This window comes from Nannospalax galili, unplaced genomic scaffold (genome assembly GCF_000622305.1).
Source record: "Nannospalax galili isolate Female #2095 unplaced genomic scaffold, S.galili_v1.0 scaffold227, whole genome shotgun sequence".
Taxonomy (NCBI): Eukaryota; Metazoa; Chordata; class Mammalia; order Rodentia; family Spalacidae; genus Nannospalax; species Nannospalax galili.
In genome coordinates this window covers 8682423-8704450 of record NW_008360303.1, presented here as the reverse complement: position 1 = coordinate 8704450, position 22028 = coordinate 8682423, and the positions used below count along the sequence as shown (strand labels likewise).

The window sequence follows — 22028 nt, the reverse complement described above, 5'->3', positions numbered from 1 at the left end:
TTTGGTGTTTTTGAGACAGGGGCTCTCTGTAGCCAGCTGCCCTGGAACTATGTAGACCAGGCTGGCCTTGAACTCACAGAGATCTGCCTGCCTCTGTCTCCCAAGTGCTGGGACTACAGGCATGCACCACCACGCCCAGCTACCAACAGTATTTTTAGGCCATCCCAAAACCTGTTACCAGTAAAACAAAATAAATCCCAAATTTTTAAAAATTATGTGATATGTCATTTTCTCCTTCTCTGAATATGCAATTTTCAGACATAAACACTAATTGGTCACCAGTTTGTCTTTTGTTTTTATGTATTAAGTTGGACTATTAGCAGCTTCTTGTAAAGCAAGCTTTTAGCCACCACACTCCTGGTTTGTCACCAATGGTTAAGACCTTCACATATATATTGCTACACTTCATTTACATGAAGCATGTTACCTGGGCAATGAGAAGTGATTTCAACAATTTTAGTGCTGAATCCTCGACTAAAACTTTTATTTCCTTGTGCTGAATAGGGCATACACAGATCCACATATAAAGAACAGTAATCATATCAGGCACAGTCAAATCTACTAACCAGCCAAACTAGCTTTTCCAGAAATAAACCAGAAAAAACAGTTAGTCAATAAACTATACAATAACTAGATAAACTTTCTTTTGTGGTGGCTGTGAAACAGATTAAGAAGTAGGTAGCAAAGGATCAGCAAAACAGTTGAAGAAAATATCTTCCCCTCTTCCCAACCCATTAGCCGTTTAATAGTCATCTTATGGCAACTGGCTTTTTAGGTTTCTGTGTGCTTGATCTTCTGTAAAACATAAACCTCACATCATCCCTTATTTCAGATGTGTCAGGTGAGTATATTTCACAAATACTGTAATTTCATCCTTACTGGAAAAAACAATTCTCCAAACTGGTAGTAATGAAGTGAATACAGAAACAAGACTTGGACATTAATCTCACAGTGCAAGTTATTTCCTGCTAAGTACCTTTAATGTGTTTGCATCTGCAGCAAGCATGATTTGCTCATTTGGGCACTGTAAGTTAGGGGTGTAGTGCTATGCATTAGACACAAAGTCATTCCAACCAGTATTAATCCAGATGAATATAAAACTGAACAAAGTAGTTCTGATAAAGGCTACATTCACAAACCCAATATAGTTTCTTTTCAATCAAGGGCTTCCATTTACAACTGTTTTGTTAATGATAAATAAAAACAGGTTAAATGTCCTACTCTCAAGTCAAATAATTCAAACTACTGTTTGAAATACCAAAAATCGCCACATTACTGCTCAGCAACTCCATTCAAATAAACATTGATACTGCATTCTAAAAAAATGAGAAAGAAGGTACAGCTGTGGCAAATGCTTAAGTTTCCATTCTAAACATTTAAAACAAGACACCCCACTCTGCATCCTTTAGACTGCCACTTGCTTTGATAACTTGAAACTGTCATATTTTACTTCAACAGATAAAGCACTCTGCTGAGAATATAAAAAGTTATAAAAAGGCAATCATAAAAGACTAAATATTGGTAGGCATGTCAGCTTTCTTTTAATAAAAACAAAAATAGTCATTGTCATCTCTTTAAATAGGTAACTTTTGTTATATAGTGTTCCAGTTATTGAAAAGGGGCCTTAAAAAAAACCCAACTGCCTAGGTTTAAACCCTACCCCTCTTGCCCCATAAGAGAGAAGTGAGCAAAGAGTCACTTAATGTGCAAATTGGCAAAAAAAAAAAAAAAAAAAAAAAAGTGGAAGAGCGGGGAGTTCTTGAAATGATGTTCCCAATCAATTCTTGGTTTATTTTTTTCTTATAGTATCAACCTTCAGAAAGTAAAGTAACCAAAGCGTCTTAAAAATACACAAAACAGACCTTCATCTTTGCATTCCTTTCCAAACACAAAAAGTATGTACAGCATGTTTAATAATATGCAATATGCAAAAGCATTGTGTTGCTGTTAGCAACATCTATTCCCACCCACCCTCTTTATTCACAAGTGTACTCTACTAAACACAATTACATCACTAAGCCTGTTAGTTTGGGGGGGTCTTAAATTTGTTAAAATTGAAAAATCTTTGTATAAGGGCTCCACTCATTTGAGTCAAGGTTATATACTTCCACCGTATTTAGAAATTCATTGCCATCAAATCCTCCCACTGCATAAATGGTGTTCCCTACAGTTGTAATCCCAGCATTGCTCCTTGGTGAAGTCATATTTCCCATCATCTTCCATTCATTTCTAGTTGGATCATACATCTCCACACAACTGATGGCATGAGAACCATCAAAGCCACCACCTACAAATAGTTTTCCTAAAAGAAAAATGATACAGAGTAAATCTAAAGAAAGCTAAAATATTATACAGAAAAAAAAAAAAAATCCCTCTTTTGTTGGGAGAAATAGGTAGTTTTTCAATAGAAATGACTATTCGTGTCCAAAAAGATTTTATTAAATGCCTATGAGGCAAGGCATTGTGCTCTAATGCCAACATTCAGGAGGCCAGTACTGCAGGACAGCCAGTTTGAGGCCAGTCCAGGCTACACAGTGAGACCTTACCTAAAAAAAGAAGGGGGAAAGAAAGGAAAGAAAATGTCTATGTAGTTTGTCAAGGGCATTGGAAATCAGGTCTATAAGATGCGAAAAACGAACAAAAATCCATTCCTATAGCAACTCTGGTGACTAAAGGGAAAGAAAGAAGCAGCAGCACCTAGAATACATTTCTCACAATTCTTTGTGGCATTTCCTACAGATCATCTCACAGATGAAAAAATAAGAGGTGCACACACACAAAACAGTAAAGAACTAGGTGTGGTGGTGCACACATTTAGTCCCAGCACTCGGGAGGCAGAGGCAGGTGGACCTCTGTAAGTTCAAGGCCAGCCTGCAGGGAGACCCTGTCCCCCTCCACTACCACCACCAAAAAAAAAGAAAGAAAGAGAGGCACAAAGAAGCCAGATGGCTCAAAATCCGAGACTTTGAATATGGGTATACTTTAGGAGGAAAGTGACTTAGAACTTTATTATATATACTCACCAAAACATGGATGAATAAATGTTATTTTTTATCAAGTATTTTAAACACACACACTTTTGGGAAAAACCTTCAATCTCACTGCATCAAAACATGTGAGCTGCATCTGAATTATTTTAAAAATTTATTGTTGTTGTGTGCATATAATGTGTGTGTGCCTGGGTATGCACAGGGCAAGCACAAGTGTGGAGGCTAGACGTCCTTTACCTGGGTTCTAGAGATTGAACTCAGGTTGTCATGCTTGTGTGGAAGATGCTTTACTTCTTCTAAGGTATGATACCCTTTCTTGAAATTTCGAGCTAATTCTTGTCACCATGTACGATTCACTCACCATCAAGAACAGCTACTCCAGCTCCTCGCCTAGCCACATTCATGGGTGCAATTAAAGTCCAGGTGTTATTTTCAGGATTGTAACGTTCTACTGTATTCAGACAATTCCAAGATTCTGCACCTCCGATTATATACAAATAACCACCAAGTTCACAAACTGCAGACTGGTGTCTACCTATGAAAAGCAAGGCAAACCAAGATTTTTACTACAGCTATCAAAATTAATGTGTACTACATTCTATTAATTTACGGGTCCTTAAAAAAATATTTGTAATCCAAGCACTTGAGGTAGGAAGGTAGCCTCAAGTTCAAAGCCAGCCAGTTTGGTCTATGTAGCAAGTTCCAAGCTAGCCAGGGATACATAGCAAGTCTTTATCTCAAAAACACAATAAAAAAAGATGACTATCAACTTACGAATGTTAAGAGGAGCACAACTTGTCCATGACTTTGTTACAGGATCAAATACATCACAATTTTTCAGGCCTTTCTGACCATATGGATCTGAGCCACCAACAATGTATAATTTCCCATTGAGAGCACATACTCCTATGAAAGTGTAAAATGTTAATAATTTAATTACCATGTTTAAACAGTGGCTGTCCCAAGGGAAGAGCATATTACCTGCATTACAGCGGTTAGTTCTCAATTCTGGAACAGGAGTCCAGTCATCAATGCTTGGATCATACGTCTCTCCACAACTCAGGTCATCCGAGTGCCCATTTGACCCACCTACCACGTATAGCTGGCCCTATGTCAAAAGTGAGATGTAAGAAACTCCCACCATTGTAAAGTTATTGGGGGTTGGGTGGGAGTTACATATGGATCATTTCTGCAGCACCATGCTTACCATCAGTACAGCCATCTGAAATCTGGCTCTTGGTGTTCTCATGGGAGCAAGAAAGGACCAATGATCTGTATGTGGATCATAGCATTCAACAGTTCGAAGACATTCCTCTCTGTTATAACCACCTGGTATAAAAATCATAAATTTTTATGTTTGAAATATGAAACTGGACTAAAATGGCTGGATTTGTGTGTGTGGGGGGGGTATCTTCAGGAAGGTTTTACAATTGTGATCCTCCTGACTTAAGTCTCCCTAGTAGCTAGATCACAAGCCTACATTACCAGGCCTGGCTCATGGTAGAGTTTTTGACTGTTTTTTTTTTTCTTTCTTTTTTAAAACATTTATTTATTGGGGGTGGGGGGCACATGACCGGGCACAAGCTCCTGCATATGTGTGGTCAATTTTCTGGAGTCAGTTCTCTCCTTCTATCATGTGGGTCCCAGAGATTGAACTCAGGTCATTAGGATTGGCAGCAAATACTTTAACCCACTGACCCAGCTCACTTGGCCTCAGACCAATCTTAAAATCATGATCCTCTTGCCAAATCTGATTAAAAAGCATATGCTACCAGCCCCAACTTTCAGTAATGTGCCCACTGAGAAAAAGTACTTTGTTGTTCCTTTTAAAAAATTAGACTTGCTAGGTGTGGTGGTGCATGCCTTTAATCCCAGCACTTGGGAGGCAGAGGCAGGCAGATCTTTGTGAGTTCGAGGCCAGCCTGGTCTACATAGCGAGTTTCAGGACAGCTGGGGCTGCAAGGAGACCCTGTCTCAAAAAGACAAAAAAAAAAAAAAATTAGACTTAAGAGATGTGGCTCAGTACTACAGCACTTGGCTCAGCACGCACTGAAGCCCTGGATTAAATCCCTAGCACCTGCTCCCCCCGCCCCCAAATTCAAACAGCTACTTTTAATAAAAGTTAGGCATATTCAATAGCAGTGTTATTTGTACCATCTTGGAACAAGCGGAAGAAAGCATAAAATTGTCATGCCACAAAAGCAAATAGAAATCCTTATTTATAGATCTATCTGTTAAACTCTTATGACAGATCAATTTTTCTGCTCTTACCTGCAGCTATGAGTTTGCCATTCATCTCTGCAGTCCCCAGACCAGATCGTGCATACTGCATGGGGGACATGGGCTTTTCGATGAGCTCATCTGGCTGCATCTCAAAGCTTAAACTCTTGATTAGTTTTGGAGTACTTGTTGGTGAACTCTGTGGACTGTTTCGCCCATGAAGGAATATTACACAGAATATACCATCCAGCACGGCCAGGCACAAGTAAGTGTTATCTGCAAACATAAGAGCTCCAGGTTTATGGTGTAGTTAATACTTTGGGTGGTTGGATGATTCTGAATTGGATTCCAGTCTCCAGATCCCAGATCGGAGCATTCTGCTATTACTTCCCAAATGTGATTGTTCAGAATTTTTCCTTAGTCAATCTGTATTAACTGACAGCTATCCTTAAATACAGATATACAGAAGACAAACTTACTTGAAGTTTTTTCTGAAGCAACGATTTTCCACTCATGCTTAGGACTTTGCACTGAAGCATTTGGAGAAGACAGACATCCAGTGGAACTGCTACTTATCTGCTTATGGCCATTCTCACGTGGTGGCTTTTTCTGCAAAATCAAAAGGCAGCTACAGAAACCTAGCCAAAGACCGTACCTGGTGTACCTTTGTTCCTGAGCTACTCCACAACACTGCCAAAACACTGAGCATCTTCCACCTACTCACGACATAGCACACTAAACGGAACACAAACTAACACTTTCCAACTGACAGATTCCTGATGTACCTCCACCTCCACTTAAAAACAACTATGTCTACAAAGCTAACAGTCTGCTCAGAAAAGATCAATTTCAACAATTCAAAAATCATGTTGCAGATCAAGCACCAGAACAATTATCTCAATACAGGGAGAGAAAGGCAAAATAACATACAATCTACATAATCTCAAAGACTAAGTCTAGAATCTCCAAAAAGTTTATTTAAAATGAGACAATAGCTTTAATTCATTGTCTCCATGAAATGTCAACCTAATTGAACTGTCTACACTAGTACCCTTCATATGACACCAGCAAAAGAGTACATACAGATTCTGCTAATCCCTGGAAGCATTTGACAGGGGAAAAGCAGTAATATTAGGAATGCACCCAAGCGCAATTATTTAGGGCTGTCTTAATAAGGTATTGTAGAGTGGTATCACAGACAAAACCAAACTCTATATACACATTAGAAATGAAATACTAAAAGAACCACATACACAATTACAATACCATAACAGTAACAAAGGAACAAATGATTCTAAGAGAACTATATACGTGTATTCTCACGTATGAGCTTCTTTGGCAGCTTGTTTTCAACTATTTTTAGCTCTTGCAACTTCCAAGAGATAGGTCATATAGAATCCTGAAAGTGCTGGGCATAGTACTGCACACCTGTAATCCCAGCACTCGGGAAGCTGATGTAGAATTGAGTCTGCAGCCAGCCTGAGCTACACATGATACCCCATTTTAAAAAGACTATCCCAAGAACAGGTATCTTTAGTGCCTAGCAAATTCTGCTCAGACATCTATCCTGGTCGCTAGGGACAGGGACAGACCACACGGGCAGGTATAATTTCTAATGGGAACTTGTATTGCTCATGGAAACAAAAAGCAACAGAGAAATAGAGTAGAAGAGATAAAAGATTCTGATAGATATTTAAGGCTGTATTTAAAGATTACAAGGTACATAAAAACCCATCTCAATTTGTGGAAAGGGGTCCCAAGTATCACAAAAATCACAAATAGAGGTTAACATTAAAGAGGTTTTGGAGCAGTACAATGCTCTAACGTATGGACTGTAACTGAGAGAAAATGAGTATGAAAAAGAGGCAATATACCACTAAAGATGACTAGAATTATTTAACTAACAGGCCTAATATAAAAGTCCTTGTTAACTTTTCCACACATCCAGTATCTACCCCAATCTTATTTTATACGGCCACATTTTCTTCTACATTAGGTGGCTTTTATAACTTCAGTACATTCTAATCACATTTCTATCTTTCCAGTGGCTTCTTCTCAACTGTCTTTTCCTATTTCTGAAGACTATTATAGGATCCCTCACCTTTTCTACTCTAAGACCTCCTCTGTTCATGACATTTTTAAGAGGATATAAAGGTCAGAATCCCACCAATTCTCATATTCTTCCCTCAAACCTTCCTAAACAACCTAATCAACCTTTGTATGTCTATGTATAGGTATAAATAGGTGGAGTTCATCCTTTTTCCATTATTAATGGATTCCTAGATTAAGCCTTTACTATTCTTTAAGCCTAAATACTACTTGCAATATACAAATCATTCTTACAAGTTTTAACCTACCCCCAGTGCCTGGCCACAAAAACAGAAGAGCCTAAGGCAACAACTGTGCAAAGTTGAAAAAAAAAAAACAAAAAAAACCCCACCCATATATTGTCAATCATATGGTCCAGAGACTACTACCTGACCACTGGCCGTCTACTTAAAATACAATTAATGAATGGCAAATAGAGGTATAATTTACCATATCCCCCCTAACTGCTGTTTTTCTTTTCTTTTTTTTTTTTTTTTAAATTGAACGTATTATCACTTAGTGTACTCTCATCTGAATTCTTGCTAAAGGCTGAACATGTAGCTACAGTAGGGCACTTGCCTGGCATGTGCAAAGGCCCTAGGTTTGATCCCCAGCTCCACACCAAGGAAAATTTAAAAATGTTCCCACGTGCCTACTTTTCCAGACTATAACTTCCAAACACAACAGCATTCTTGCCCAGATAATCATCTAACATATCTCCTCTATGATAAATCTTTAAATCCTAAGCCTGCTTGCTTCTGGGCTCCCTCCCTTTGTAGATGGCTTTTCTAAGTCTACAATGTTTTACCACTATGATAATATCCTACAAACACAGCAACTACTTTCTGCACATTTTTGTATTCTCATGTCAACCATCATGGCCTAAACGGATTACTGAGCAATCAATCTCTTGTCAGTTGAAAAGATACTTTACCACGCAATTCATTACTAACATTTACTTTCTAACTTTTAAAGCAAACACTCCTTAATCTAGGTTTATTCTATTACATATCCTTTATAAGTACAATGTTGAGCAAAAAGTCAGATAAAAAGAATGCATATTGCATAAACCATTTATAAAAGTTCTAAAAACAGGCAAAATGTTCCCTAAGTAAGAACAGTGTCTTTTTTGGACAGCATAAGGCAGTGATCGTGAAGGGTCAAGAAGAAAGCTTCTAGGGTACGCGAAGTCTTTTCTTCTCCAAGAAGAACGTTGTTTATATTGATTGACTCACTGTGCATTCAAGATTTGTGGGGTTAGGAATGTAGTTTAGTGATAAAGTATGTGAGTAATTCATGAAGGCCCTAGATTTAATCTCCAACACCACAAAAAACAAGTGTTACTTTTCTCTATGACATTGCCTCATTTGTCCATAAGCAGAAAAAGTGGTTATATACCTCAGATGCTTGTTCTCTACTGTTGAGAATGTCTAAATTAAGTATGTGTTTAATAAAAGGCTTTCAAAGTAACTCCATCAGTACAATGAAATTATAGCTTTAATTCATTTTGCTCAAGAAATTTCCAGATCACATTCTAACATATGATCAAAGCATTTCTAGTTCAACAGCATATAACCTTAACATTCTAAATCATGTCAACATGGTACTCAACCATTTCTATTTCAAGTAATTAAATAGCCAAAATTTCTTTCATAGCCATCAGCAATCTAAGTCAACTGCATCTTTTTAAAAAAAATGGTTAGTCGTGCTTGTTACAAATAACTTTTTCATAATCTAACCAAAATAACAAAAATATACTGCTTTAGGTGAATCATACTTGGAGGAAAAAATATAAATGGGGTTTTTCTAATTTGCTGGGTTAATTTTTATTCATGTGGCAAAAATACTAATAGTTCTGAAATATGCTTGCTTTCTCCCAAAAAATGTTTCTGTCCAGTTACACCAATGAAATTCGTCCACTTTCCTTTATTAAAGGAAAATTTAAGTATGCTATAAAGTCTCCAGTTAAATTTTAACCTGAGGTTACCTCAGACTGTGCAATGTGTACCTGCACAAACTGAATGTGGTCATCATCACTGCCAAAGACCTCAGCCTGTCCATCTAGTAGGTTCCCATCAAGCAGCTTGTGATCAGCTGAGTAGTACAAGGTTTGAACCTGCAAAACAGCAACAGAACACCCATGTGGCTACTGTCACCATGGCTACTCCGCTAGAATGCAGATTACACAACCGCCTCAAGGAAACCTCCAGTGTGCTTCTTGACACCTTACTCTGGCAGGATCCCGAAGTAAAGAAAAATACATGTCATGGTGGTAAAAATTTAAAAAGCAAAAGCGAAAACAAAAAAAAACAAAAAAAAAAAATCAAGATCAAATACAAAATCTTCTAATACTGGCTGAAGAGTCCTTGGCTTGATTGGCTTGAAAGAAATCTTCATTGATTTCATGGCTTCTCTTATATAACATTAAGAAAAAAATGCATAGTACAACATAGATTCTTAAATATACATTATTTACAACAAAACACTGAATAGTTTACACCTCTGAAGATAAACGGCACGGTTTGCATAAACATATTTCTCCCTGTAGGTTATATCAAGAAAAACAGATAAAGGAAAAAAATAAAAAATAAAAAAATGCTAAAACTCGGGCAAGCTCTACTCTTCATTGACAGATGCAAATACATGACAGGTGCATCTGATTCTCAAGTGGGAAACCACAGAATTTAAAGATCATCTGTTAGCCTTTATAGTATGTAGTAATGACAGTAAGCATAGGACTAACAGATTTGGTAAGCCTTGAATAAGAATGAAAAGGCTTATATGGAATGATATATGCAAAGTTACTCCACTGCTCTAACCTCCATATTGACTGTCACCAGTTTTTCCATTGATTTTTGTTCTTCTTGTGTATTTTTTAAAAAATAGTTCAAGTTAACTGACTATATGTATGAACAACACCATTGAAAACACAAAGCTTTAAAGAGAAGAATCCTGTAAAGGAGTAAACACCATTAAATCATCATCGTTCTCTGCCCACAGCGGATTTTTTCTTAGGAGAACTGGGGCAGGACTGCTGCTTCTTTACGTGTCAATACACTTGAGGTTTCTTCTTGTTTCTTCAGTCTTGGGTATCCTATTTGTTAATAAACCTATGGGGAGATAAACCAATGGGGAGGAACAACCATTAGAAGCTTTACCTACTTGTCAAATTTAAAGCAAAAACCTGTGAAGAAAAATTAAGAATCTACAGAAAATATCAGTACCACCTCCCATTTCTAAAGCAAATTACATGCTACTTTAAAGAAAGTTAACAGCACATAATAAGCAAAGAAAAAAAGGGGAAAAAAGAAAAGCAGAAGACCAAACTGAACAGTTCATTCAGCTCACCTGGACACCCCCCCTGTTTCTCAGCTTAGGGGTACCTATAGCAAAATTTAAATTCTTTAGGGTCATGGTTATAATAAAATAAAAGTGAAAGGGAATCCTTCATGTTATAGCAAAATAATCTGTAAGAACTGTTGAATCCCATTTACTTTAAAACTAACCTCTTCCATCAGCTCTTCCAGACTGTCTCCATTCTCCCAGATGCTACGCTGCACCCAGTTGATTACCTTTGTATACAATTTTCCATTGCTGGGTAAGCAAACATTATCTTCAAGCATTACCTCCAACTAGAATTGGTAAATAAATAAATAAATACACAGTGATATACAATATCAGAGCTAAAATCCTAGTTCTTATTTTCATTCTCATTTCATGTAATTTGCATGGAGGGGCTCATGAGTCCCCAATCCTAGCTGAGGAGCTAGTGACAACTGATGGCTTCTGGGGCAGGGATCAGTTTTCTTTAAATGTGCAGCTCCTTGTAGGTTCACCAGGCTCCAGTGGATGGCCCCAGACCCATGAGTATATGGGAAGCACAAACTGGGAAGGGGTGTTTTGGGGGGGGGGGGCTGGAAGGAGTCAGAGGGTGAGTATGATCAAAATACATTGTATGCATGAATTTTCAACTAAAAATATTGTATCCAAAGTTGCATTCCATACATTTTTCAAAGAAATCAGTAAGCTTAAACATAGAAAGCAAGCAAATAAGGAGACAGAAACCCACTACATTAAGATTAACAATCATTTCAATAAATTATTATTCACTGGCCTGAAACACAAAGAATCTGTGCCTGGAGCTAGACTGGATGTGTCTGTTTGTATGACCCACCCCTTACCTTTAGTCGTGGAAGCTTAAGAAATTCCTCCTCTTCTGAAATTTGTAACAAATGCTCCTGAATATAAGCATCAACTTTATTCAACAAACGGGAGTCTCCCATACAACTTGCAAAATTTCGGTAAGAGATGCAGCTAGTAACATCCATTCTAGATAGCAAATAATCTCCACAAACCTTGGGAAAGAAATACAGATGTGCTAACTTTTATATAATACAGAATTTTATTCAATGTTTAATGTTCACTATGTAAATACCACATGAAAATAATAAAGATGAGCCCTAAATAACTGTCTTGATACGACAAACAGCAATGGAACAGCACATGTACATCGCAACCATTACATATGAAAACCATCAGCTGGACATGGTGGTACAGATACCTAGAACCTCAGTATTTAGGAGGCTGAGCCAAGAAGATTTTAAATCCAAACCCAGCCAGACCTAAATGACAAGATCATGTCTCAAAACAAACCGAATAAACCAAAGAGCGAAAGAAACAAAGAATGCTACATAAACACATAAGCTGTTTAACCACAGATGTGACAAACTGAAATGTAGTATAGGTTCTGGTAGGTATTTTCAACAGTAACAAGCAAGGCTCCAAATAGGGATCTACAGCGGAGAATGAGTGCAGTGGGCATAAAGGATGTATAGCAAAGGGAAATGATTTTGGAAAAATAGTATCTATAACAGAAGAAGCCAGAATGTGAAACTCAGCAATATTTGATATGTGGGCCATATTTTGTTTAACTCTGTCATTGTAACTAGAAAGCAGCCATGGATCATCCATAGAATCCACATGGCTGTTTTCCATAAAATTTTATTATTTTTACATGTATGAGTGTATTGCCTACAGATAGAAGTACACCTGTGTCATGTAATGCCCAAGCGGGGAAAGAAGAGGGTATTAGACTCCTGGAACTGGAGTTAAGGGCGTGTTAGCTGCCATGTGGGTGCTGGGAATTGAACCCAGGTCTACTGCAAAAACAGTCACTGCTCTTTAATTGCTGAGCCCTCTCCAGTGCCATAAAACTCTATGAGCTCTATTCTCAGCACCCGTATCAGCTCACAACAGCCTGTAACTACAGCTCCAGGGCATACAATGCCCTCTTCTGGCCACAGAAAACACCTACATATGTTCACAAACATACATGGAAAACACACACACACACACATATGCACACATACAAAATACATACACTGGCATTAAATTCTAGGCAGAATACTTTTGGGTTTTTTTTTGTTGTTGCTGGCCTCTAACTCACTTTGTAGAAGAGAGGAACCTGGAACTCACAAGATCCATCTGCCTCTGCCTCCCCAGTACTGGAGTTAAAGGTGTGCACCACCATGTATGGCTAGGCAGAATCTTTTAAAGTAGAACCCAAAGTACAGGAGAACAACTGAGTTCATAAATTGCTAACTCTTGGGCAGATGAAATATTTTAATTTATGCTATCAAAGACTTCAATTCCTTAACAGATTTCTTTGGCACTGCACTGGGGCCAACATTTATCTCATGTTTTGAAACTCAATTCAGTCTATGTTCAAGCCAAAGAGGTTCAAGTTAAGGCAAATTTTGTGGATTTATGTTAGTAACCATATAGTTGTAATTAATGCTATTTAACATATTTCCAAAAATGTATTTAACCCTAGACTAAATGTAGTATTTTGTATAACTTGATTTCCCAATACTATTGTCATCTCCACAGAAAAATATACTAGCAGTATAAACAAAAAGTAAATCTGATGGAAATTCACTGAGATTCTGATATAGTCATTGTGCCACAAAGTTTGTCTGAAGAGCAAGGATATGTGATCTTGCTACATTATTAAAGCCCAACAGTCAAAACAACATACTGTTAGGCAGAACTTTCAATTCTTAGAACTAATAAAATGTTTCATGATCATTTCTACATTCTGGTCCCACAAAGCACACTACTAGTACAATCCTTTTATATTACTTCTAATACTCTACCTGCTTTACTCGGTCCATCTTCAGCTTCTTTGCTGCAGAATAAACATCTTTCACTAATTCCTTATCAGCTTTCAACCTATTAAAAAAAAAAGTTCTTTATACTTTAATAGCAAGGTCTTAAAATAGACACTTGATTTAAATAATTTTAGAGACTTGGAATTCCCTGAAGATAATCTCTAATTTTATAGTTTAAAGTACTTACTGAGCAGTGTATGCGTAATTCAACAAGACTTCAACAGCTTCTGGATTGAGATCATCAAATTTCACATGAGAAACTCCATGAGGATCACTGTCACTATTAAAAATTTCAAATAAATAGGGGCTGCAGCAAGCCAGTACTGCCCTGTGTGCCAACATCTCATGGCCACAGACCTGAAATTATGAAAACTAAAATCAGTCATGGACTATGTAGGTATTCTCTAATATACCCACCTCCCTTATCTCTTATTTCTAGTTAAAGCAGTTTTTAAAGAGGGGGAAGAGAAAAAATCCAACAACTTAGGGCTTTTATTAACATTAGTGAAAAAAATCAATTCTTTTAAGTTTCTAATTGAAAAGCTTTAAATACCTGAAGTCGAACATCACAGAACTGACCACTTTTCCTCAGGGCATTTAATTTGGCAACAGAAGATTCAATAAAATTTTCATCTTCAAACATCAAATAACCATTGGGAATCATTTTTTCTTATAAATTTGGCTAAATAGAAGAGAGATAAGTTATTGTACTTACAAATAGTTTTTAAAATGTATTTTAAAATACAATATAGTACCTTTATACTTAAATTCCACTCAATCAACACACATACAAAAAAATCAATCACACAGAAAGTTGGTTGAAACAACACCAATACAGGACACAAGTGTTTGTATCCCCCATACTTTGATCCTGGGTCTTTTCAAGAAATCAAAGTAGTGTACAGACAAACAACTCAAACAAGGTTTCCATGACTAACACATATTCTGGAGAGGAATAAAATGCAGTCCTGCCCAAACCTACATAAGAAGCCACTTAAAAAGTTGGTAAGAATGTGAATAACATACAGATCTTCTTGGATTGGGTTACTGCCATTCCTTTACTCACAAATAAAAACAATGTTCTTTTTTATATAAAACAAATCTACTGTCAAACTCAGTATGTAGCTCAGACTGGCTCTGAACTCCTTGGCCTTCATTCCTTCCTTCACCTCCATGCTGGGATTATAGGCACAGGCCCCTATACCTAGCAAAACTAACTTTCTTTATAAAGACACTGTCCCCACACCCAGTATTAGGGATTGAACTGCCTCAGGAATGCTAGGCAAATGCTACCACTGAGCTATACCTGCAGTCTAATGCCCTTAAAGATTTTTTTTTCAACTTACCTTTACTTATAAAACTAATTACTACATAAAATAGACCATTAAAAAGCAGTAGTAGACTTCAATTTGAAGCAACTTAAAATAAAAACAGCTAACAGAAAGGAGAAATGTAAAAATGCTTTAGAAGGGTTGGTAAGATGGCTTAACAATTAAGGCACTTACCATCAAGCCTTGCATTTAATCTCTGGGACCCACAAGGTGGAAGGAGGGAAATGAGTCTCTTAAGTGGTCCTTTGACCTTTGACATTCTTACCCTGGTATGCACATACTCCCATGTATGTATACAGTAAGTAAACAAACAATTTTTAAAATGCTTTGCATATTCAAATGATTTAGGAACATCGCTGCCTTTTTAAATACTAAGGGATTATTTCTATACAGCTTTTAGAAAAACACTGTCTTAAAAAAAAAGAATTATTCATTATTATTAGAGAGAAAGACAGAGACTGCACTTGCATACCCTGTCATGTGTGTGGAGGTCAGAAGATAACTTTGTGGAGTTGATTCTCTCACCTTTACATGGTTTTCAGGGACCAAACTAAGGATATCAGGCTTGCATAGCAAGTGCCTTTACCTGCTGAAACCATTTCACCGGCCCTCAAAAAAGTCTTAATGACAGATGGGCATTTAGTGTTCACTTGGCACTTACCGATTATAATGATGAGAAATGTACTACTGAGAACCCAAATGATCCAAAGACAAAGGAGTGTTGAAGCAAAGCACTTCCTTAGGGTATGAAGATACGTGGCTGAAGTGAAGGGAGATGTCTTAAGCTTTAATGGTGGTTCCAAAACTATCAGGCTTGAAAATGATGTAATCAAGTCCTTAAAAGCTATAGACATGAATTTCTTCTGTGATAGTCATGCATCATACTCTGTAACAATAACAAATTTAAGTTAGATATTCAGAACTATCAGTCTGTCATTCATCTAGGTAGAACAGACCAGAAAGTCTTAATCTTCGAGGTAAATGGCAAAAACATTCATACTACATAAAAAAAACGAACTTAATAACAATTATACACAAACACCTTTCACTTAACGTGCAAATATACTCAAGTGATAAAAAAAAAAAAAAAAAAAATCCAGGCTGGAGAGCTGGCTCTGAGGTTGAGTGCGTACGGTTACTACAGAGTACCCAGGTTCCCAGCACCCATATCAAGATGGCTCACAACTGCCTATAATCCCAGCTTTGAAGAGCTCACTCACCTTCTTCTGGTTTTCAGGCACCCACATACATGACACTTCCCTCAACACATAAAAAAATAAATAAATATAAAAATATAAAAATCTTTCCCCATTAGCAGGAGCTAATGACTAGCAGTGTGTCAGCCTAAGAATTAAAGGAGAAATGTAAGTATTAACTCTAAAATTCTTTACTATTAAATTCCAACTAATAGGCCAACATGAGATGTCTGCTTTTAGGAGCCAGCAAGCTACCTTTGGGCACTATTAGCCGAACATTTTTATACTGTTAAAACCCAGATATCCTGCTCCCCAAAGTGTGCTCTGCATTTCCATGCCTCTCTACCTGGAAAACCCTTAATCCAACCCATGAAATGGAATCTCTGCCAAATTCCCAGAGCTAGGAAACAGTCCTGCAAGCCCCCAACTCCAATTTAGAGCTCTTTCTGAAGGTATGTATGATTGTCTGTTCTGTGTTCCGCCTCCATATACCTGTTTATATTCAACTCCAGGCCTCAAGAAGCCAAAGCCTGTTTTATGTGATTTTTGTCATGCAGAGTAGAAAAATACCAATAGAACAGGTCTGGTTCAAACCAAATCTTTTTTAAAAAATTTTTTTCTTTTTGAGACAGGGTCTCCCTGTAGCCCCAGTTTACCTGGAACTCAAGAGATCTGCCTGCCTATACATCCCAAGTGCTGGTCAAACCAAATCTTAAAGTATGCACACAAACTTTAAAAAATAGACTCTTGGGGCTGGAGAGATGGCTCAGCAGTTAAGAACACTGTTATTGCAGAAGACTTGGGTTCGAATCCCAGCACCCCCATGGCAGCTAACAACGGTCTGTAACTCCAGTTCCAGGGGCTCCGACAGCCTCTTCTGTCCTCCGCGGGCACTGCCCGACATGGGTGCACTTACCTACACCCATGCATGCAGGAAATACATGCATACACATAACATAAAAATAATAAAATATGTAAAAAAAAAAAGAAGACACAGGAACTTTAAAAAAAAATAACAAAAACAGACTCTTGCCAGGCGTAGTAATGCATGCCTTTAATCCCAGCACTTGGTGGGCAGAGGTAGGCGGATTTCTGAGTTCCAGGTAAACTGGGGCTACAGGGAGACCCTATCCAAAAAGACCCAAAAAAACCTATTACCTAGATTTTGTGATTCTTCTTTGAGAAGCCCAAGCCCATGCTCTGAGTGGCTTTCTTCCTGAATGCCTCTCTTTCTTTTAATCCTAATGCTTAAAACCGCTTTTAAAATGCCTTTACTAACCCCAACTGTTTCAAACATTACCTTGATTTGTTTCATACATCAAACTCAACCTATTAGTTCTATTGGTTGTGCCAGCTGAATAATTACTTGCCCTAGACGCCACCCAAAGCTAGTCCAGTTCTAGTTAACAAACTTTCTGTGTTAGGTAAGACGTGTACTACCTGTAAGAATGCTGGAATCTATATGCCCTAACTGGTATCTCTATAACTTGGGTTTTAATTCAAAGGAACTGCCCACAGACTGGGATTGCTGTCAAAGCTGCCTCTTCATTAAAATTCTATAGGCTACGGATGTAGCTCAGTTGGTAAAATGCTTGCTTAGCATGTATGAAGAAGCCCTGTGATCCCAGCATTTGAAAGGTAGAGCCAGGAGACTGAGAAGGGCTTGGTGGATAATGGCACTTGCAAACAAGCCTGAGAGCCTGATTTTGATTCCCAGGACCCATATGGCAGAAAGAGAACTGACTCCCACAAGTTGTCCTCTGGCCTCCACAAGTTCACCATGGCACATGCCCACATACACCCCCAACACAAAATACATGTAATAATAAAAATTCAAGGCCATCCTCCGATATATTCAGTTTGAAGCCAGTCTGGAATACATGAGACTCTCAAAAAACAAAACACCAACTCTATCATATTATATGATGTTGATTTCTTCTGCATCATACTTTCCTTAAGATAATAATTTTAACATGTTCTCTGACAACTTGTTGCTCTACCTTATTTTGGAAAGAAAAAGATGGTTAAAATTACTAGTCTTTTAGGAGAAAGCTTGGGAGCAGTTCTTGACATATGAATTTGTACACCATTGTTATGAGTTTATGAAAGAATGGGTCTTATTTATATTTAGTACTTAACATTTTGTACATCAAGATCTTAATGAGATGGGTATGGTACCACACACCCATCCCAGCACTTGTGAGGTGTAGGAAACAACAGGAGCTCAAGGCCAGCTTGCCTTACAGAATGAGTTCAAGGCCTTGGCTACTTGAGACTGTCTCAAGAAAAAAAAAAAAATCTTAATATGAACCTCACCTTTTTTATTACCTACAGATCATTAAAACCTTATATAATTAAAAAAAGACAGTCCAAGTTCAGCTAATGTTTAATGCAAACTTGTTTTCAAAAGTTTGTGTTTACTTTCATTAAACTAAGCTTGGGCAAATCAAGTGTTTAAAGTATCCCCAAATTTCACATTTTTATTTGGCTTATCAAATTCATGCACAGTAATATGGTCAGTATCAGAAATGGAAGACAGAAGACTTGCTTATATCACTCAGAATTCACATGTTACCACAGCCTAGATTAGCTGAAGTGAAATACAATCCAACAAGTCCTATAGAGCCCTACCTCCCCACTCCCCACCCCTTCTTTTCTGGCCTTCAGTAAGGGCAAGATGAAACTTAGCATTTTCAGAGCATTCTTAAAAGCTCAAGGTAAACTAAAAATATTTAAGCTTAAAGGCAATTGTTTGAAGGCAGTCAACTACAAAGTAACTCAAGAACCCCCTTTCTCAAGTGCTGGACTAAATCCAGGGCCTCATGCATGCCAGGCAAGCACTCAACCACTAAGCTACACTCAACCTACCACTTAAAATCAGAAGGTGGATAGATGATAGATAGATGATAGACAGATAGCTAGCTTCCAATGTCATCCCTAAAAGCACTATCACCAGTCATCTAAATCAAAAGTAACAACTCATTTGCTTTACACCTTTCTTTACCTTGATGGTCTCAGAATGCTTTCATTACAACTCACATATTTGTGACATCAAAGATGGCAGACACAAACTGGAATGAAATGCATTAATCCCCCAGGTTTGAATATTTCACAGGCCAAGAAGGTAAACCCACAGAGAAAATAGCTGAAGCAAAAGGTAAAGGAAGGTATGACAGAACACATATTCCAGAAACTGTAGCTATTTTGGTTTCAATAGATGGTAAATTGTAGGATGCACATGGCAAACTGTGGGAGAGGAGGTAAGTGACTTATTCTAGGGTTTTTAACAACCCTAACTATGGAGACCAGATGAAGGAAGCACAGGGTATCTGAGAAGGGAATGGGGGAGTGCGGGGAGAAGTAGGAAAAACATGGACATAAGACATTTAAATGATGGTTCTGTCCACCCATGCTTACTTTGTCCTTAACTAAGGTAAGGAAGACTAGAAGTTATTTTAGCTTGTATGCTATGCTATTATGACCAAAATCAATTTTTTTAAAAAAATTCCAGAAACCATAACAGTCATTTTGAGCTACTGCATGGAGAAAAATAGACAAAAGAACCTGGTTTGGGATGTTCGGCTGCTGAGGTGCCTGCTGGACATCCAGGTTGATATTCAAACTGTTAAGAATATTGTCCGTTGGAGGTTTAGAAATATTAACAAGGTGGTAATGGATATTTACACAGTAAGATGAACCAAGACCCCCCAAATCACTCTACTAATACTTCAATTTAACACCAACACAAGATAGGAGCCTGAACCTTTTAAGAATTACTTCCTTAAAAAAAAAGGAAAAAGAAAAAAGAAAAAAGAATTCCTTCCTGCAGTATTTTACTATACCATCAGGACAGCTGGGGCTACAGGGAGCCCCTGTCTCAAAAAGAAAAAAAAAAAAAAAAAAAAGCTAATGATTTTAGGTACTTCACATTAGTATCAATGATCAAGACATTTACAGAAACTTATATGCAAAATCACATTTGGACGTCACCTATGAAAAATCTCTCCATTTAAGAGCAAGTAGACCAAAACCCACTAATTTAAAACTAAGACTAAAATAAAACCTGGACTGCTTTGTCTTTGGAAAGGACAATGTGAGGAAAAAAGACAACAACAAATTAAGACAAAAGCTACAGAATCGGGTATTTACTAATTAATCTGAGATTTCATATATTAGTAAACTACAGAAGAAAACCACCCCACCTCTCTCCCCCCAATGTACCCACCTACCAAAGTATAGAGGTTTAATAAGCAGCCTGCTAGGGGGCATTACAACATGCGGGTTTCAACCCAGTTCTATCCAGTCAGTGTTTACAACCAGGCTTACCAACACAGCTACTCCTTCAACATCTTTAAGACCTAAGTTTTTAGCAGGATTTAACCTGAAACTATTTATTCGTTAATATTTTCCCTAAATCAACTGCGGGTGCGAGAATTTCCAAAATTATTAAAAGAAAATATGGCCAAGGTGGTCAGGTCCGTCCTGCACACATCTACTAGGCTTCCAGAACTATCATGTATGACACGAAAACAAGAGACAACACGTAAGAACTCCAAGAACTTGATGTTGGAGCGTTCCAACCTTCACCACTGACAAGAAACATTAAAAAACCAAAACCTTCCCTTTAGGTCACCTGATATCTTGTTTGAAAAGTCAGTTTTCTGAAATAATCTGTACTAGTATGGGGGAGGGGAAGCAAATGTATTTCTCAAGTTTTTTTGAGGGAGGAGGCGCTCCGATTTCCTTACGTTCAACTTTCAGGTTAATATTTTCTGATGTCTTCTTATCAAGAATTTACAACCAGAGCTCCTCCGCAGAAAGCGCTGCAGCCCCGACAGCAGCCTTCTCCACCCATCTCTCCGCTAGCGCCCAGGGACCTCGTGCTGCAGGCCTCGGGCGCGCGCCTGGTGGGTTAGGAGAGGCGCCGGCGCCCGCACACCCCCGGCCGCGATTGGCCGGCTCCGCAGTCACTCAGAGCCTACACGTCAGGGCAGCCGCTCCCTCGCTCCGCCCGCCCCCTTCTCCCCGCGCTTGGCAAGAAGAGCGGGCAACGTGGAACGGGAACAAAGGACCCCACAGCCCACGGCGATCGGGGACTCTGTGCCACCCCACGCCAAGCCCGGGAAGCCACGTGCTCCGAGGCCGGCTCCCGTCCCCACGCGCCGGGCGGTCGTAGCCGGGACAGCCTCGACCCAAAGCCGGGCGCCCGACCCTGCCGGCGGGAAGCAAATCCCGCGCCGCGCGCTCTTCCGGCGGGTCAGCCTTCCCCGCCGAGCGCCCGGAGGGCCTCCACCACCCTGCGCGGAAGCCTCTCGATCCCTGCCCGGGCTGAGCGAAGGTCTGAGGCCGCCGTGTCTTCACAGCGGGCGCCAGCCCTCGGCATCACGAGCCGTCAACCTCGGGAGCGCGGCGCCGGGACTCCCCCACCGGGAGCCGGAGACGCCCAGCATCTTCCCACCCGGCGTGCCCTCAACTCCATCCCCAGCCGCGCTCTTTCCCGCCCGCGTTACCTGGATCATCTCTGAAGAGATGGCGAAATTCATCTCCAGAGCTTCCCCGAGGTGCAGGAGGAAGGCGGGGAAGGGGCCCAGCGAGAGCGCAGAGACGCGGCGGAAGCTGGAGGGCGGCGGGCCGCGCCACGGGACACTCGCGGGAACTCCGACGCGCACAGCAGCTCCGAGCTAGCGACCGACCTCCACGCTCGTCCAGGACACACTGCCGCCGTCGCGCGCGCTCGCGCCGCACTCCCTCGCACGTCACCACGTGCGCCGCCGCCGCCTCCCGGCTCGCTTCCGGCTCTGAAGCCTCAGCGAATTGGAGGCGAGCTCCCGGGAAGATCCTGCTCGAAGACCCCACCCATAGCCCAGGCCCCGCCCATACGCACCCCGCCCTCCTCCTTGGTCATACGGCTACTCCCGGCCTCAACTAGGTCAGCGCAAGGTGATCCTGACGGCCGCTCCCGCCCGCGCCCCGCACCTGGCTTCGCCCTTTCCCTCTGTCCTGAACTGGTTCCCTCCTGCCATCTTCACCTGT

At 39.5% G+C, this 22028-nt stretch overlaps 1 protein-coding gene across 3 annotated transcripts; it reads right to left on the bottom strand.

Annotated features, from left to right (window-relative positions):
• Positions 1 to 460: 460 nt before the first annotated feature.
• Ivns1abp (influenza virus NS1A binding protein) lies at positions 461 to 21774 on the bottom strand. Of its 3 annotated transcripts, XM_029559219.1 has the most exons (16): positions 21506 to 21734; positions 15461 to 15685; positions 14022 to 14150; positions 13656 to 13825; positions 13454 to 13529; positions 11480 to 11653; positions 10805 to 10930; positions 10269 to 10408; positions 9307 to 9414; positions 5690 to 5819; positions 5262 to 5486; positions 4198 to 4319; positions 3972 to 4098; positions 3765 to 3896; positions 3352 to 3525; positions 461 to 2302 (listed from the first exon to the last, which is right to left on the bottom strand). In XM_029559219.1, the coding sequence occupies exons 8-16, from the start codon at positions 10269 to 10271 to the stop codon at positions 2049 to 2051; spliced, it is 1275 nt and encodes a 424-aa protein (XP_029415079.1). In that variant the 5' UTR covers positions 10272 to 10408; positions 10805 to 10930; positions 11480 to 11653; positions 13454 to 13529; positions 13656 to 13825; positions 14022 to 14150; positions 15461 to 15685; positions 21506 to 21734; the 3' UTR covers positions 461 to 2048. The 3 variants fall into 3 exon arrangements, with proteins under 3 accessions (XP_029415079.1, XP_008822496.1, XP_008822497.1); XM_008824274.3 differs by lacking the exon at positions 10269 to 10408 and having other exon boundaries at positions 468 to 2302; positions 21506 to 21737; XM_008824275.3 differs by lacking the exons at positions 461 to 2302; positions 3352 to 3525; positions 3765 to 3896; ... (3 more) ...; positions 5690 to 5819; positions 9307 to 9414 and having other exon boundaries at positions 21506 to 21774.
• Positions 21775 to 22028: the final 254 nt, after the last annotated feature.

Coding starts and splice junctions, on each gene's coding strand:
- Ivns1abp (XM_008824274.3), bottom strand. CDS start 14,132: ATGATTCCCAATGGTTATTTGATGTTTGAAGATGAAAATTTTATTGAA. Junction 13,530..13,655: donor AATTACGCATACACTGCTCA/GTAAGTACTTTA, acceptor TTTTTTTAATAG/GTTGAAAGCTGATAAGGAAT. Junction 4,320..5,261: donor TGGCAAACTCATAGCTGCAG/GTAAGAGCAGAA, acceptor TTTTTATACCAG/GTGGTTATAACAGAGAGGAA.